General features: G+C 32.0%; 3 protein-coding genes across 3 annotated transcripts in view; all 3 read left to right on the forward strand.

Annotated features, from left to right (window-relative positions):
• Nucleotides 1–1,743: 1,743 nt before the first annotated feature.
• Nucleotides 1,744–7,929, forward strand: LOC112512761. Its single transcript, XM_025118887.1, has 7 exons — nt 1,744–1,856; nt 4,947–5,048; nt 5,125–5,187; nt 5,269–5,316; nt 5,452–5,505; nt 5,857–5,914; nt 7,672–7,929. The coding sequence occupies exons 2-7, from the start codon at nt 4,977–4,979 to the stop codon at nt 7,719–7,721; spliced, it is 345 nt and encodes a 114-aa protein (XP_024974655.1). The 5' UTR covers nt 1,744–1,856; nt 4,947–4,976; the 3' UTR covers nt 7,722–7,929.
• A 3,091-nt stretch (nt 7,930–11,020) lies between these two features.
• On the forward strand, nt 11,021–14,704 carry LOC112513109 (fructose-1,6-bisphosphatase, chloroplastic-like). Its single transcript, XM_025119253.1, has 4 exons — nt 11,021–11,458; nt 12,167–12,388; nt 13,471–13,980; nt 14,468–14,704. Exons 1-4 carry the CDS (start codon nt 11,021–11,023, stop codon nt 14,537–14,539), a joined length of 1,242 nt encoding a protein of 413 aa, XP_024975021.1. The 3' UTR covers nt 14,540–14,704.
• A 3,734-nt stretch (nt 14,705–18,438) lies between these two features.
• The window catches only part of LOC112513824 (thaumatin-like protein), a gene marked incomplete at its 5' end in the record, with an annotated part of 8,354 nt that continues 7,609 nt past the window's right edge, over nt 18,439–19,183 (forward strand). The window contains one exon of the mRNA XM_025120192.1: nt 18,439–18,458. Coding sequence (XP_024975960.1) covers nt 18,439–18,458 — 20 coding nt within the window. The remainder of the gene's footprint in view (nt 18,459–19,183) is intronic.

Consider the following 19,183-nt stretch of genomic DNA (forward strand, 5'->3'; position numbering starts at 1 on the left):
ACTCCCACACCACTATTGTCGCCCTCACAACCGCCACTCACCAGCACCCCCACCCTATCCCAACCCACCACTAAACACCATGCCAATATTGTTGTCGTCATACCCATCCACTCCCAAGCCCTAACCACCCCGACCACTATCCCACCACTATCATCGTCACAACTACCACCCGGCCACCTACCCCTACCCATCCTACCGTCTCGCCCTTACTCTCGGCCCCACCCTTACCCCACTTTACCCTACTCTAATCACCATCTTACCAGTGTAGTGGTCATAGCTACCACCCTGCCACCCACTTCCCCACTCTGGCCCCCACCTACCTTCCCCCAACAATCCCCACCTATGGAGCAGGGTGTAGGGAAGGAGTGGTGGAGCGGGGTTAGGGTATTGGGGCAGGGTGTGAGTAGGGGTGGAGCGGGGTGATAGCTATGATAACGACAACAGTGACATGATGGTTGGTAGGGCGATGGGTGGAATAGTCCAAACAAAGGCGATTGTTCCAATTATAATGAGAAATTCAATTCCAATTCCTATCAACCAAATGCGTGGTCAAATTTCATTCCGATTACTTCAAAATCAAATTCCTTTGATGGATTCCACTTCTATCAAATTCCATTATGTAAACCAAACACCCCTTATTGTTAAAACAACTACTTAACGATCAACGTTAACATATCCAGATACAAAAATAGTGTTCTTAATTATGTTGGTTACATACATAAATTTATAACACTAAAGATGGCAACAAGGTTGGGGGATATCAAGGACCCCAATCCCCATCAATGCCACAAAGTGCCAAAGAAGGCGATGGCCCCATAGAATCATTACCGTGGTTTGATCCTTCAAAGTAATTCTAATCGCTTTTTTATGCGGAAAAATGAGACCACCTTCTAAGCCTAAGACTTGCTATTGCATCTTTTTCACGAATCACAAGTAGGGATCCTTACCGGTAATTAGAGAATTTTAGCGGGGTGTGTGTGTGTGTCTCTCTCTCTCTCTCTATACATATATACATATATAAAGAAATGATTATGCAAGAAGTTAATCAATTTACAAAAAACGAGAAGTTTTAACATTATATATAATTGATATCTCGACAACAATTATAAAATTGTTAGGAACGGTAAGAATACCTTGCGGCCATTGATCGTAAAGATAGTTGTTACATCGATCTGGAAAAAAACTAAATCAAACTTTGATATACTTTACATTTGATTTTAATGAGGTAAATTGCATAAAAAAGTAACGTACTTTAACTTGATTTCTATTTTGGTAACATACTTTTAAAACTTCCATTTTGGTACTTAAGATGTAAAGTTTTACACATTTAAGTACTTAGGTAACCGATTGAAACATTCAACCGGTTATCTAAGTACTTAAATGTGTAAAACTTTACATCTTACCATGTTGATGTGTCGGGTGATGTGGTATCAAACTCAGTATTATTTGTTAAAACATTTGCCAAATACCACATCACTCGCCATATCAGCATGGTAACCGGTTAATGCTTCAAACAATTATCAGGTATTTAAATGTTTAAAACATTACATCTTAAATATCAAAATAGAAGTTTTTAAAGTATGTTATTTAAAATAGAAATTAAATTAAATACATTACTTTTTCATTTAATTTGTCCTTTTTAACACTCCAATAAAAATAAAAAATAAAATAAAATAAAGTTACAACACGTTTTTTGCAAAGAAAACGTGTTGATGAAGTGGTCAACAATAAATAATATGAGGAATTGGGGGTGGATGTTCTTCCATTTTCCTTCTTCCCTGCACGTTAAACGGACTCTATCTATCTCCTTGATCCACCAACTCGCTTCAACAACTCTTCCGCTTTGTTTTTCATCGGTAATGCTTTCTATCAATTCCTCATTTTCTCTTCTTGATTGATTTTAATTGGTGATCTTGTATCGTTTTTGCTATCCACAAATTGTTATGTTGTTTTGTTTCCCTTTATCTGAATCTTTGAAGATATTGCTTCAATTCGCCCCAATTAACAGGTGAAATATGAGTATTCGTAGCGAATTTTTGATTCTCTTGTTTGTGTTTTGTTTGATGCTCAATTGGATGGTTTTCTGGAATTGGTGGAATGGATCGTTAGTTTTTATTAACATTGAATGATTTTATCCGTAATTACATCAATCGTGTTTTGTTTAAATGTGTTGGCGGAACCTAAAAATGGAAGCAATAATTAGATGTTCTGTATAGATGAATGGTCCGCTGCTCTTTGGTCGGTGGTTTTATTCATAAATTGGAACATACTTGGTTGCATGCTCTTAGCTAGAATGCTATTAGAATCATTTTTGTTGGGTTTTAGATTTACTTATTGGGTGGTATGAATGTTAATTGGTATTGAGGTTAGCGTTTGGGATTTAACTTATCTGGCTCCAATTCCTATTCCAGACCATGTAATTTGAGTTCTTAAACATATCTATTTTCACAATCTTCTGTTTGGCCAAAGTATTGAAACAAATTTGTATTTTAGATAGGTAATTGCGCGGGTTCTAGTTAGGACATTTTGTTGCTCCTGTTTCTTGAATATTAGACTCTTAGACTAGATTGAATGCTCCCTTTCTTAATGCCAGCCCGTGTATTCCAATAATGTAGCAGTTAAAGGGGATATAGGTATAGCAACAAATATTGATCCAGTGAATATCCTTCCGTTTGAATATTTATAAGTCAAAAGGGATTATAAAAACTATATTGCCTCAATCTCTTTAGATAATGGAAATAAATACATATTAGTATCCTCCCAATGAGAGGCCAAAGTAAGGTGCCTCTGCTAATCACTTATGCAATGTATGGAAGAATTCAAGTTTATAGGATTTTGCGACTGTGTTACTGTAATGCCATTTCTCTTCTGGGTTTCCTAATATCTTTTTATAATGGGTATGCATTTATACAAGTGAGACTACTTGAGAGGTCATGTTTTCCGATCAGAACATTTTCTAGATCATTTTCTTTAAGATAATATAAGCTTACATGCTAATTTTAAATGTTTTATCCCAAGAAAAAAACCCCACAAAGCATTAGGGGTTGCCTGGTGATGGACTAGAGGTCAAACTTAGTGTAAGGTCTTAAGTTCAACTATTCCTATGCATTTCAAGGCCAAAATTACCGAGTAAATATGAATTATCGTTAGCAAAGCAAGTGAAGGCAAAGACGGATTTGCCTGTGTATAAGCTTAGTCGATTGGAATGCTTGTTTGGGTTTTTTTCAACAGCTACAAGGGGGTTCTCTAATATCTTTTTCTCGCCTCTGTAACTGGTTTTGATTTATTGTCTCTGTCGCCTGTGTTCTGCAGTGGTCTCATTCATGTTTTCTCCATTTTATGACTTTAATGCATACTCTATAGTGAAACTGTCCTCATTCTTGGAACTAGTTTTTGAACAAAATTGTCTTCATCTTGGAACTACATGATCATATATAATCTGGATATGAATGTTGTAAGCTGTATCTTAGTTGAAGCCTCTTTTTGGTAAATAATATGGTGTATATCTTGTCGACTTAACTTCAATACACATAGATATATGTATGTATAAGTGACACATTGAGTGACCACAGAACCGAATAATACTAGTGGAAGAAAATGTCTGCTGTATGTCTACCTACTGAATTCTACCTCTTTATGCCCATTTTTTTCCTTCTCTGATTGCTTTGAAAAGCAGTATTTCTCTTTTGATGATCACAAAAATCCCAATACACCTATATATGTATGTATATCTATATAGAGGAGTGTTCAAATAAAAACCACTCAATTTGTACAAACCGTGAAAACCACATTCAACCAATCATAGTTTTTCATTTTGTTCATTATTTTGTAATTATGAGAGGTTGATTAACCATTTTTATTGTGGACGGTGTTAATCATGGATATTATCATCTTCATTATTTTAATTTTAGAGAAATACATGAAACAGTTTCATTAAAATTTCATTAAATATTATATGAAACAATTTTATAACCATATATGAAATAAATTCATTAAAAAAAGTATTATATGAAACAATTTCATGAAAAAATTTCATAAGATTAAATAATGAAATCGATGTATGAGGGTGGTTTGTACGGTTTGTACAAATGAGGGTGGTTTTCATTTGATCGCTCATCTCTCTCTATATATACGTGTATATATATATGGGTTATGTAACTTGTGTGATCAACAAAAAAATTAGTTTTGCTTGTGGAAGCACTATCACACACATGTTCTAGGTGGCCAATACTAGGAGCTTTTTGTGTGGGATAGAGCTTCTACAATATATAGACACGTGCATGCACACACGATATATATTTATGTATGTATATATGTATGTGTGTGTACATATATATATATATATATATGTGTATACGCATATATATATATATATATATACAACATATACATAGATATATACGTATTTGTATATGTATGTATACATATATAGATACATTTCTATGTCGCGATATGCATATACATATAGACATACATACACATATAAGCAAAAAGGAAAAATAAAAGGAAGTGGAAGAAAGTATGATTATTGTATTTGTTAGGTTGGACTGTTTTATACATGCAAAAGTTTCATTTACTTCTGGAAGTTATTTTAGTTTATCTTGTCTTGTGTTGATATAAAATGATATTGCTTATAACAACTTAATTGCTCTTACATAAACATCATGTTTTTAACGTGTTTCCATACTACGATGGCTGTCTTTTCGAAGCTATGAACACTTTACCAAACTAGAGACATTTGAAATTAAAGATGATGTTTGCATTAGCTTTTATCATCATTTCTAAAATTTAGTCTTCGTTATTTTAGTTATTTATGACAGGTGGTTGCAGTTAGCAGTTTTACTACTTGTGTTACTTAAGCGTGTTGCCATTTGATTGGAATTATTAATAGTTTCCTAAGCATAGCATGTGGCAAGTAATATGTTGATGGGAGTGTGGTATTGCAGCTTGTGTGCAGTTGGTAGTGTAAGGACCTTATGGCAGGTATGGAGGACGCCAAAGATTGCGACCAAATGGATGAGACGTCCAGGATTTCAATAGAAAAAGAGGTAAGATACTACCATCCCTTCCCTTGGTTGTGGTGTATCTCAAATTATAAGCATTGGTGGTTTCTGTTTTTCTTAGGAGGAAGTCATTAAGAAGAAGTATGGAGGTATTGTGCCGAAAAAGCCTCCACTCATTTCTAAGGTGTCCATCAATTCTCTGACTGCCTGTAAACTGTGGGCTTTAAATGAATTTTTTATATAAGATACTAAAATTTGATGTCAGGATCATGAACGGGCTTATTTTGATTCAGCTGATTGGGCTCTGGGAAAGGTACTTCCCTCTTGGCCTTCTCCATGAGGATCTGCAGTAAAAGCTATTTTATCTTTTTTAAGTATAAATTCGTAAAGAAGATGTAGGACACTGTTTAATGTTAATTGACCTAAAACATGATGCTACTGTTGACAGCAAGGTGTAGAGAAGCCCAAAGGACCTCTTGAGGCACTTCGGCCTAAACTGCAGGTATGTAATCTTGCTCTTGAACTGCTGCTATATTTCTACGTTAAAATAACATCTCTTGAACTTTTACTATATTCGTACTAAAAAAAATTCTGAATTCTTGCTTTTTCCCCATTCCTTTAGCATGTGTTCCATCTGCCCCCAGCAACAACATTGTTAATTCCCTTCCGTGTATTCTCTTACTTTACAAGTGAAACATTCTTGTAGTTTAACCTGATTGAATGGCTTTGTACCTTGATCATCCTTCTTGTTTATATAAGGTGTCTGATGGATAAATACCTTATGTATCATCACCTTTAAGACTGTTTGAGTAGTCTTTACTTATATATTTATTGAATCTCTGTTACCATCCAGCCGACTCAACAGCAAACACGATATCGGAAATCTCCTTGTGCACCAACCGACGGAGAAGGTAAGTGGTCTAAAATCTTCCTACTCCCTAGCTGCTACATATGAAAGATAATCAGTACATAAGGAATTTTTATTTTCTTAGCAAATGTGTTCATTCCCAGTTGACTCTACTTAGCATGTAAATGTTCGTTTTAGTTGACTTTGGGGCCTGAATTCATGAATTCCCCTGTTCCAAGGTAGAGTCGAACTTTAGGAAAATGTATTTCTGGCGTCTTGTTTGGGTATAAAGAATGTTCTAAAATGTGTGGCAAAACGCGTTTTCACATCCCATTAACCCTTTTGCCAAGGCGTGTTTTTTTATACACTTATTTTTAGAACTTTTTGTGTACTCCATTCTGTCTCGAAGTAAATGTTAGACAAGGCAAAAGGCACATAGTTCTAGAATTGTGTAATCACTACATTTTCCAATTGACTAAATGACAATTTTACCCTTAATGGAGGGAGTGGTTGTTTCTCCTTCTCATAATTAAAGGTAGAATAGGAAAGTAGACACTTGCTTTTTTGAAAATGGACACTTAAAATAAACATGTGGACACTTGTTTTGGGATGGAGAGCGTAATATATATATATATATATATATATATAGTTTAGTTCATTTGTTAAACAAAAAAGGTATTACCTTTATTAACTTTTTAGATCAATCACAATTCATTTTAGTATGAGGTTTAACTCTATCCAAGAAATTAATGTTAAAGGTATGTGTAATTTTCTTTTTATATAACTTCTATATCACTAATTGGAGGTTACATTATCATAAAATCCCATGATTTTTGCCTTTTTAATATTGTTCTTAATTTCCCAGATTTTTAGTGCTTTGGTTAATAGTTGAGTAACATAATTTCATTATAATATTTACAATTTTGTGATTGGTGGAGGAGACCTGGTAGTAAAGTGAACATATTTTCTATAGGTGTACAATGTTCATTGTTTGTTAACATAAGTGAACATATTTTCCATAGGTGTATAATGTTCATTGTCTGTTAACATATGAAAAGATAGAACGACCAAATGAACTTTTGTGAACATATGTGAATATCCAAGCAATGCACATGACATATGTGAACATTCAAACACACTGTTCATAAGTGAACCTATTGTTCATAATTGTTCATGAGTGAACCCATGTTCATATAGAGGGGATGCCCATGTGTATATTAATGTTCATAATGATGGAGATTTTGTTATTAATGACAAAGGTTAATATACACAGGGCGGTTATAAAAAATAAAATATACACATGGGCAGACATGCAGTTACAAAACATCCACGTCTTTATGATTTTTTTTTTCAATAATACCCTTGTTCATATATGTTCATCTTAGATGGTAACGTATTATATTACGTGTTATTACAAAATTGTCATCATAAATGTCATCCATCTATTTACAAAATGAATGGTTGTGATAAGTTCATAAAGTTAACACCATAAATTGGGTTAACAAAAGAACCTACCCCTATATATATATATATATATATATATATATATATCTAACATATTATTTTTCTTCTTTTATATATGAATTTAAATTGTTCAATATCATTGAGTAGGAGTAGTAGCAGGAGTAGTAGAAACACATATGTACATATGTCTTATACACACACTTGCCGACTTAAGCCACATCTTGAAAACGTCCAAAGTCAAAACCTAACGCCATTTAGAACCTTGGGCATGGACTTTGGTCATCTATGAATGTGTGTAGACGTTTGGATCTTCTTTTTGAACGGTTTCTGATGGATATTTATCGGTCGTCTGAATAGATGGAAGCAATAGGCCATCAACAGAGGATGCAGCAGCTATGAATGAATGAATGAATGAGGAAAGTGATGTTTCCTTTTTGTTTCTCATGAAAACAATAGCCTCCTTTGCAAAGATATTGTGATACAAGTATGCAACTTGCATTCTTTTTTTTCTTTTTTTCCTTTTTCTTCTTCTTCTGTTTAACTATTGAACTTTAATCCATGTTTGGACTTTAGCTTTTTGTTGGGATCAATTGTTCTGCTGCTTCCTTATGCTCCAAAATGGCTCTTTCAGACTTTATCACCAACTTATATTTATTTATTACCAATTTTGTCCTAAAATAATCGCCTCTATTTTAGTTTATCCTAAAATAAGCGTAAACTTTCCAATTATACCGTTATTATAAGATGGAGATATCCATTGCTCACACTCTATTTATTATGGGTAATATTGTCATTACTTAACTAAAAAGTTTAAACAGTATCTTTTGACATCCTGGACATTTATTTTGGGGTGAGTATAAACACATTTGTATCTGGACAACCTGTGTGTACATCGACTAATCCTATAAGGTCCTAAACCTGTGTGTACATCGACTAATCGCCAGTTTAGTGGGGAATCCCCTTCCCCGACCGGCGCAGGTGGGCCGTGTTCCCTAACGAGTTGAGGGTCATTTTCATGCCTAATTTGGAAGGTTGTAAGCATTTGAATACACTTTAAATAACTTTATACTTAATTGACTTGTTATTTTACATCTATTTTTTTCACTCTCTTTAATTTAAATAGGTTAAAATTACTAGTATCTAGACCATGTTATAAAACATTTGACAGACATCTTAAAAACCACTTTTTATGCATAAAATATTGTTTAGTAATGCATGTTACTTAAAACTCAAGAATATAAGTAGATTATATATAAGTACAACTTATTAAAGCTTCATATCTGAATTCGTGTAACTAACTGCAGATAAACATAATCAAATACATGATAAATATCGCATTTTAAATATAAAAAATGTAAAATATAATTAGGATAATCATTGAGTTCTAACAGAATACTTAATTATTATCTTTATAAAATGTTATATTATTAAACCAAAAATAAATTATTTCATTATTAAACTTAAACTAAATTATTATAAAAACTTCAATTAAAAAAATTATATAAAAAATAAGAACTTTTAAATAGTTGATTTGATATTAACATTGATATATTTTCTTCAAATTTTTATGAAATTTTCAAAATTATATTTTATTCAAAAATAAAATCATTATTGCTTTCTTAAGAACATATAAAATCGTATTATAACATCGACAGAGACAAAAAATAAAATAGATCATTAAAATCAAGATGTATCTTACTACATTATACAAATATCTTTTAGTCATTTAAAAAAAAAACACATCTTCATGGTGGTTCGAAATACTTAACATTTCCATGTAGATGGGCATGTGGACTAGTTACAACAGAAACAACCATTTCAAAGAAAATGGTGGTTATAATCTCAAAAACCAATTGGTGTTTGTATTTATGTATTTAAAGTGATTAAGTTGGTGTCTGATTGGTTTGAGCTTGATTTCAAAGATCAAAAGTATCTGGAGGTCCAAGATTTCGAGCTATCTGTAAAACAAGTAGTTGTCCTAAGATTAGTCGGCTCGCATAACAAGTTGAATATCCAGGTTAATAAAAAAAAAAGTGATTATTTAAAATGTCCATGAATCAAAATCATGAATAATTATTTGCAATAAAATGATTGAAATTATATTACACTTCTTCAAAATCACATATCTTTCATTAAATATTTAACGGAAAACCAAGTTTTTTTTAATCAAACTTAATGGAAAGTTGTAACTTTCCATCAAGAACCTATGGATTGAATTACTTGCGTAGATTAATCTGTCTGCATAGATTGAAATTTTTTATAGATAAAATGAACGTGTTTTTTAATTGAGAGAGACAAGTTTGAAAAAAATTGGTTTATGCATAAAACTCTCCTCTAAAAGTTTACTGAATAAGCCACTTTTTATAACATTAAGCCACTATTAAACAATAATCTATAATTGATCAAATAAAATATGAGTTCCATTAAATTTATTAAACTGCTAACAAACAGATTTGAGACGAAAGGAAGGTTGGTATCCCACCAATTTTAAGCCCTACATTTGTATGGAATTACTATTTACTAATATTAGTGATAAGCAATTTATTTATTTGTTTATTAATAATAATTAATAGTAATAAATAATAATTAATATTAATGAGGGTTATAATAAGAAAATATAAAAAAAAACTTATTAATAAGCTAGATTATGTTCATCCAAACATATACCCAAAAAAAATAAACCAACTTAAATTCTAACTCCAAAAGTTTTTACATTTTAAAAATTACAATATTATTTAATTTAATATATATTTAATAAAATATTATCCTTTGTTAGTAAAAATATAATAAAAAATATTTATCTCAGAGTAATTATTTTTATGAATTCTTCAAGTTTTAAATTTTTTAAACTTCCTCCCCTACTTTTTGCATTATAGAAAAAAAAAACTTGTCAAAAAAAAAAAAAAATCCTAAAATCAACAATATTTTTGAAGGATATGGAATTTATTTTAGAGGTCACAACTAACTGCACCACATAGGGGTATGTTCAAAAACCCGACCAACCCGATCAACCCAACTCAACCCAATCCAACGCGAAATAATTCAACCCGATGAACCCGATATCCTTTTATTTCTTGGATTTAATATGATTGTTAAATTTCTATTAATATATACATTAGACAATTACACTATCATGTATGCTCTTCATATACACATATTTTCAATTTATTCACATCTCTATATAACTAATTTATATATATGTTGAGTAACTGTGAATATATATATGTAAATTGAAAAAATTAACTGAATGCGTGATATATGTAGAAAATATAGATAAGTTGTAACAAATGGTTGATGATGAAAAAGAAATTATGAGTAGAGAAATAACATATTTAAGGTTAGAAGAATATTTTGATATACCAAAGTATCAACCCGACCAACCCGTACAGGTTGGGTTGAGTTAAGATTTTTCAAACCGCAAGCATTGGGTTGAGTTGTTCAAATATTTTCAACCCGATCAACCCAACCTATGGACACCCCTGTCACCACAAACATATATCATAATAAGAAAAAGTGTTTTACAATATTTACACAAAGTTTATAGATTATTTTGTGAAAGAAAGGTTTGAAAGTGACTTCTTAAACCATGAAATTTGAAGTGAGCATGTTGCAACAACTTGGTATCAAATCATATTCACTCATTTGTCATCATAACAAGATCCAATCCTTAAGCTTCACAGACAGACACACACACACACAGTCCTCAATGGCTGAATCAACTCCATTTCCAATTTCCTCTTCGACCACCCTCACCTTCTCAACCACCTCCACTTCCATCTCCCACCTCCGCCCCTTCCACCATCAAACCCAACCTTACTGCTACATCACCGGAAAACCCATCTCCTCCCTTCGTTGTCAGGCGGTTGCCGGAGCCGCTCCTGCTACTCCGGCCGCCGCCACCACCACCCCCATAAAGAAAAAGAACAGATACGAGATCGAAAACCTAACCACATGGCTGCTAAAGCAAGAACAAGCTGGTCATATAGACGCAGAATTGACCATCGTTCTATCGAGCATTTCATTGGCTTGTAAGCAAATTGCATCATTGTTACAGAGATCCAGTATCATCAATTTGACTGGAGCTCAGGGCACCATCAACATCCAGGGCGAAGACCAGAAGAAACTCGATGTCATCTCTAATGAGGTATGTTTGACTTTTTCCAGGTCAAAGTTGCTACTTTTGAAAATTCGAAAATATGCATAGATTTGTAGTAAATTGAACGGGTTATGTACCCCGTTTATCTGGGTTTCTTTCCAACTTTGATATCATTATCATGATGTTCCAAAAAAGCCAAGCAGTTGATATGAATTTTGATCTTGAAAAACTGTATGGTTGACTTTCTGAGGTCAAATCACCTGCTTTTGAGATTGAAAATGTACATGGATTTATAGCAAATTGAAAAAGCACCCATACTTTCCATTCATGGTATTCTTGGCAAGTTTGATATCGTTGTCATTATGTTCCAAAAAAGTGAAGCAATTCATATGAACTTTGATCTTAAAGAACTGGATGTGTTGACTTTTGAGGTCAAATGACCTACGTTTGATATCGAAAATACGCATGGATTTGTAGTATATTGAACAAGTATCGTACTTCCCATTCATGGTACAATGCCATGCTCGATATCATCTTCAGGATGCTCCCAAAAAGTATGACAATTCATATGAATTTTGTTCTGGAAAAACAGTATGTTTGACTTGACTCCATGGTCAAAGCTTACATTTTCTTTTTGAATTGGTGGTGTTTGATTTATCTTGTAGGCTTAAATTACTTTGGAGATTATCGGCTTAAATCCTATTTATTTCTTGCAAATTCTAGAAAAATATATGTATTTGGTGCAAAATCATGTAGTTGTTCTGCAACTGCTTGAGATCAAGTGGCCGGACCGGGATCATCGCATCGGAGGAGGAAGATGTGCCGGTGGCGGTGGAGGAAACCAACTCGGGGAACTACATTGTCGTGTTCGACCCTATTGACGGATCCGCCAATATCGACATTGCCTTGACCACTGGTTCGATATTTGGTATATACGCCCCCGATGAGCAATGCCTTGTTGATTACGATAACGATACTGTATGTACAACCTTCTCTAATCACTACGAAAAATATGGATCTTTTAGTACGTTCAATCGCCATTGGCCTCGAAAGTGCTGTGTAAAAGGGCTAATATTGTCTAACTTCGTCGTGGACTTGTAAGTTTTGAGACGAACTTCTATGCTTTCTATACAACGGCGTTATAATAAGTTGGTAGGACGAAGTATCTGACATGACAAAGTTGTCTGTAGAACTTTGTAAGTCGCCTAACTTTTTCTAACAAGTTATTATAACGTCAGTATATGACTCAAGATAGTTGCTCGGTTAAACTCAAACCCTATTATCTATTAGGGTGCGTTTGGTACACTGGACATGAACATGACAAAACAGGATAGAGATCCCTGTCCCATGTTTGACAAGAATTTTATGTGGAACAAAGTGGAACATGCCTGTTCCACCCCTATCCCATGGAACAAGGTGGAACATATTTATATTTTACCAATATAACCTCAAAATAAAATTTAATTCTCTTCTTAAACATCAAATATGTCTCTTTTTAACATTTTATTCATTCTTTAAATTTTATTTATTGTATTTTATTTTTCTTAAATTTTCATTTTACAGTCCTCAAAATATTATTTTTATACGGTTTCTATATTTTTATTAATTTATGTAATTTATTATATATTAATAATACAAATAATGTAGAAAATAGATAAAAATAAAAATAGAAAACTATATAAACTTTTTATTTGGTGTCATTTTAATTGTTTTGACGAAAACTTAAAATGATATATTTTGTTATAAAAATAGTTATTCTATTATAATTTAATAAATTACATAAATTAATTAAAATAAACAACTCATCAGTAAATTGGTCATTTTACTTGTTCTGTTCTGTCCTGTCCAGTTCCATCTTACCAAACGTTGAACAGTTGTTCTATCCTGTTCAGTCCAGTTCAGTCCTGTCTTGTCCTGTCCTGACACCAAACACACCCTTAGGTCACCAAAACGATAGTTACACGTCCTAAAAAACCCATTTTGTTGTAGTGAACCTTTCACGTTGCAACAATGTTGTACTTTATGGATTAACGACGATCAATTTGCTGTTCGATGATCAGCTCGACCAGTCTAAAGAAAAGTGTATCGTGAGCGTTTGCCAGCCCGGAAGCAACTTATTAGCAGCCGGATACTGCTTATATTCAAGCTCGGTGGTGTTCACCATTTCCATAGGGAACGGAGTTCACGGATTCACCCTCGATCCCGCATACGGCGAGTTCGTTCTAACACACGAGGACATCAAGATACCGAAATCGGGCAGAATTTACTCGTTTAACGAAGGGAATTTCGATCTTTGGGATACCAAGTTGCAGAACTACCTCAACCACCTCCGGAAACCTGGCGGGCCCCACGGGAAACCGTACTCGGGGCGGTACATCGGGTGTCTGGTCGGGGAGATCCACCGTATGTTACTGTACGGTGGGATCTATGGAAACCCTAAGAATGAGAAAGCAAAAAATGGGAATTTGAGGCTACTGTATGAATGTGCACCAATGAGTTATTTGGTAGAACAAGCTGGCGGGAAAGCCATTGATGGTGTGCAAAGGATTCTTGATATCCAACCTGATCAGGTAATAATGTCTAAATATCATAATAAACTGTTTTACAAGACTTAAGTTTATAGGACCAAACAATCGTGCGTACTATTTAAAAATGTTACAATAAGTTATATGACACTTTTGGACGTCTTAACAAGTTTTTTAAAACACTTTTGAAATAAAATGCCCTTTTAGCTTTTATATAACACATCTTTAGGTAAGAAAATTTTCTCAATTAATGTCATATAAAGTGTCCAAAAAACTTGTTAAAACGTTAAGAAAAAGTTATTATAACAAATTTATATACGACGTATAAGTGTTATTATAAAGTAGCCGTGACCGTTGGGCCAATGACACTTTGGTTGACAAGTGGTGTAGACGAGAAAATGTTGGTGTCGAGTTTTCGTAACAAAATGGGCATCGATTTGAGTGAAAATCGTATTATATTTGACTTGAAAAACCAAAATGTACGATGGTTATTAAACAAAAGGACTTTAACCACATTCTTAATCATGAACAGGTTCACCAACGGACTCCGATTTTCATAGGAAGCCCAGATGAAATCGATATCCTAGTGTCGTATTTGGCTTGAAATTTTCGTTCGGTTTCCAAAATGTAAGTATGATTGCAGGTTAATCGGTTAAGATTGTCATCGAGATCGAATGATTTTGGAGTTTTTCTAGCTCTCTTGATACATGTTGGTTTATTGGTTTCGACTATTGGATTCATCCACCTTCTAATTTTCAGAGGTTCCTGCTATATGTATTTGGTTATTGTTGGTTTAGAGTATACTAGTGTGGGAACCGCGTAGCATAAGTACTTTATTTAATGATCCGAAGATTGTCTTTATAAATATATGTTAGTTGTTAATAGAATCATCAACAAATAATATTTAAATAATTCAAAAATAATGTCAATTTAACCCTTTTACTGATTCAACCCTAGAGGCTAGGGGTGCTCATGGGTTGGATTGACCGGGTTGAAGACATTTGAACAACCCAACCCAATGCTTGCGGTTTGGAAAATCTTAACCCAACCCAAACCAAAGTGCAACCCAACCCAATCCAACCCGTACGGGTTGGTCGGGTTAGTCCGGTTGATCGGGTTGATATTTTGGTACATTAAAATATTATTTTAACATTGAATATGTTATTTCTCTACTTATAATTTCTTTTTCATCATCAACTATTTGATACAACTTATCCATATTTCTTACGTATATTACATTCAGTTAATTTTCTCAATTTACATATACATGTTCACAGTTATTGAATGAGTTATATATAGATATGAATAGATTGAAAATATGTGTATATGAAAAGCATATATGATAGTGTAATTGTCTAATGTATATATTAATATAAATTCAACAATCATATTAAATCCAAAAAATAAAAAGATATCGGGTTCATTGGGTTGGGTTGGGTTGGGTTCAAATAATAGTAACTCAATATCAACCAAATACCTACGGTTTGACAATTTTACAACTCGATTAGACATCGGGTTGCTTCGGGTTGAGTTATTTCGCGTTGGGATGGTTTTGGGTTGATCGGGTTTTTGAGCACCCCTCCTAGAGGCTATGGAAATTTAAAGGGTTTGATAAAACCGGGCCTTACCGAGCATCCTTCTTGATTGAACCAGTTTCGAATTTGAGAAAGAATCTTCAGGCGAGAGGGTCGGATCTTATAATCCAGGAAGTTGGGGCAGAGGTTGTGTATGCACGTAGATAAGTGTCTTATGATAAGGTTAAGGGTGAAAAGAAGATCGACAAAAAAATTGAAAGATGGAGCGGAGGTGTAGTACTTCTGGTGAAGCACTTTGTACCGCTCTGATGATTTGCCATTCAAATTATAAGAAATACCCGCCATAACTGGTGGGTTCAAGAAGAAAATGCAAGACTTAAAAATCAGACGACCATAAAACAAATTTATACACGATAAAAACCATTAATTTTTTCGTTACTTATTTTAAATCCAATATTAAATAAATAAATAAAACTTTAAACAAATTCTAAACAACAATAAAAATAATGAACCCATATCATGTAATAAAAATAATTTAGTCAAAAGCAAAGAAATATACATACTAAACTCACATTCTATTGATTTATAAAGAAATAAATGCATAAATATGATTTTAAATGTTTTCTTTTAAATAACAAACAGTCACATGAGATATAATAGTCTTTATCTTATTTAATATTTTAAAAACTCAAAATAATGAGAAAATTCCTTTAGACAAATCATACTCTAAGAACGTGCCACATCATTCTTTGTAGGCTTTGCTTAAGCCTTAAACCCTAAACCCTAAATTCTAAAACATAATATTTAATTTGCTTTTGGATCCATGTTATCTTCTATAATTGAATTATTGTAATTTAGTTTGCTTTTAACGTAATATTTATTAATTAAAAATCGTCATTTTAATTAAACGATGTTTCATTAAATAATATACTCAACTTTGTTTTGTCAAATATATATTATTGTCTTACCAATATAGGAAAACTAAACAACATTATAATTCAAGACTTTAAAAATACTTAAATTTTATAATGCCACTTCAAATCCGATTGTTGTTCCTTCATAATAAAAAAACTATCACTCCAAAATTAGAGGCCAAACAATGGCTTACATAGTTATATTTGAACTCAATGATTATTCTAATTAATTTATATTTTTTATATGTAAAATAAGATGTTTATTTTGTATTTAATTATGTTTATCTACAGTTAATTACATAAATTCAAACATAAAGTTTTAATAAGTTGTACTTATACACAATCTACTTGTAATCTTGAATTTTAGGTAATGTACATCAGTAAATGGTACTTTATACATAAAAAATGGGTTTTTAAGAATTTTTATCAAATATTTTATAATATAGTATAGATACGATGAAACATGTAATCTAATTTTTTTATAATGGGCTACGTTAAACACACCCCTGATAAATGTATTTCTATTTACTAATTGTTTGAAAGCATCACATGTTTATTTTATATATATACTTCTCATACTCTATCAATGTATCATTTGCTTATCAATGTGAGATTTCCAAAAACCAAACACAATGTAAAGATTTTAAAATACATCACTCTCAAGATGTCATCTCAATATTTTTAAAGTCATCTTTTTATATGAGATAAACAAAATTAACCGTATTTCAAGATTTAAGAAATATTCAAATCTCATAATGACAATTGCAAATGAAAGATTGACTCATTTGAGCCAACATCATGACTTGCAACAAAAATATCACCTCCTCTTTTCATATATATGCACATTTCATTCCTTCTATTTTCTTTCTTTCCATCAATGTGGGATAAATAAATTTAACCACATTTCAAGATTTGAAGAATATTTAAATCTCATAATGCCAAAGTCATTTAATATATATATATATATATATATATATATATATATATATATAGGGGCCTATTCAAGGGAGAACTGAATTGTTTGTGGTAACTATGAGAACCAATATTAACCACAAATCAATAGATAAATTAGGAAATTTATAAATTTGGTAATTTTAAATTAAAATCTTAATGCAAGGATATTTTTGGTATTTTAAAACTCTCCTCTCTCCTCTCTTCTCTCTCCGGCCACCGTTCTCCGGCCTTCGGCCACCGTCCTCCGGTGATACCACTATGATACCACTGTGATACCTAAAAATATTGACTCTGTTAAACAAAAGATACGTTGTGATACCTACACTACTAAAAAAAAGGGCATCACCGACGGATTTTTCTGGCGGAAATTCCGTCGGAAATATTTCCGACGGATTTCCGACGAATCCCAAAAAAGTCAAACAAAGTCAACGTTTATCCATATCCGCCACAGATCCCCCACTAAATTTTTTGGAAAAAAAAATTAAAATTAGTTAAAACCGATTTCTAACGGATTTCTTATTTATTTGAAACCGTCACAAATCCGTCAGAAATCCGTCGCAAAATTTGTCTAATTTATTTAAATAAATTAATTAGTGTTAATCCAAAATAATTTCCGACGGAATTTAATTTTTAATAACAACAAATCAAATTATGTCGGAACTCCGTCGGAAATTTGAAACCTTTTTATAAAAATATATAAATATATATTGTTAGAAAAAATTAAAAAATCATTTTCGACGGAATTTAGTTTTTATTTAAAAAAACTAAATTCCGATTAATTCTTAACAAATAAGTATCACTACTAGAAAACTGGGCATTTCCGGCGGACATATTCCGCCAGAAATTTTCCGGCGGCATTTTAAAAAGTCAACTTTTGTTGACTTCCGCCGGAAATCCGCCGAAAAATTTAAACCGGTTAGATTTCCGGCGGATTTCCGGCGGATTTATTAATTAAGGGTTAATTAATCTTTAAAAATTAATTAATATTTGAAAAAAAAGGGAAAAGATATTACCGGCGGAATTATCCGCATCCGCCGGAAAAGTTTAATAATTCAAAAAAAAAAAAATCCGCCGGAAATCCGCCGGAAATATTTTTAGGAAAAAAAATTAAAAATCTTTTAAATATTTCCGGCGGACTTATTCCGCCGGAAATTTAAAAAAAAATTCAAAAAAATTTAAAAAATAAATCCGTCAGAAATCCGCCGGAAATAGTTTTAGAAAAATAATTTTATAAAATAAAAAAAAACCTTTTAGAAAAATAAATTTTAAAAAAAATTTAAAAACAAATCCGCCGGAAATATTTTTAGAATTTTTTTTTTAAAAATGTAAAAAAATAAAAAAAATTAAAAAAATAAAAACGCCAGAAATCTGCCGGAAATAGTTTTAGAAAAATAATTTTTAAAAAATTAAAAAAACCTTTTAAAAATATAAATTTTAAAAAAAAATTAAAAATAAATCCGTCGGAAATATTTTTAGAAAAAAAAATTAAAAATCTTTTAAATATTTTCGGCGGACTTATTCCGCCGGAAATTTAAAAAAAATTCAATAAATTTTTAAAAATAAATCCGCCGGAAATAGTTTTAGAAAAAATAATTTTTATAAAATAAAAAAAACCTTTTAGAAAAATAAATTAAAAAAAATTTAAAAACAAATCCGCCGGAAATATTTTTAGAATTTTTTTTTTAAAATGTAAAAAAATTAAAAAAATAAATCCGGCAGAAATATTTTTAGAAAAATAATTTTTATAAAATAAAAAAACCTTTTAGAAAATAAAATTTTAAAAAAAATTTAAAAAATTTAAAATCTTTTAATAAACCGTATTGGGCTCTAATGAACCGTATTGGG

The sequence above is a fragment of the Cynara cardunculus genome (genome assembly GCF_001531365.2).
Source record: "Cynara cardunculus var. scolymus isolate 2C chromosome LG 5, CcrdV1, whole genome shotgun sequence".
Taxonomy (NCBI): domain Eukaryota; kingdom Viridiplantae; phylum Streptophyta; class Magnoliopsida; order Asterales; family Asteraceae; genus Cynara; species Cynara cardunculus.

What these genes read in the sequence shown, in the direction of transcription:
- LOC112512761 (XM_025118887.1), top strand. Translation starts at nt 4,977, where the DNA reads ATGGCAGGTATGGAGGACGCCAAAGATTGCGACCAAATGGATGAGACG. An exon ending in GGATTTCAATAGAAAAAGAG is followed by an intron (nt 5,049 to 5,124) that starts GTAAGATACTAC and finishes TGTTTTTCTTAG; the next exon opens with GAGGAAGTCATTAAGAAGAA. An exon ending in AGCCTCCACTCATTTCTAAG is followed by an intron (nt 5,188 to 5,268) that starts GTGTCCATCAAT and finishes ATTTGATGTCAG; the next exon opens with GATCATGAACGGGCTTATTT.
- LOC112513109 (XM_025119253.1), top strand. Translation starts at nt 11,021, where the DNA reads ATGGCTGAATCAACTCCATTTCCAATTTCCTCTTCGACCACCCTCACC. An exon ending in TCGATGTCATCTCTAATGAG is followed by an intron (nt 11,459 to 12,166) that starts GTATGTTTGACT and finishes AAAATCATGTAG; the next exon opens with TTGTTCTGCAACTGCTTGAG. An exon ending in TTGATATCCAACCTGATCAG is followed by an intron (nt 13,981 to 14,467) that starts GTAATAATGTCT and finishes AATCATGAACAG; the next exon opens with GTTCACCAACGGACTCCGAT.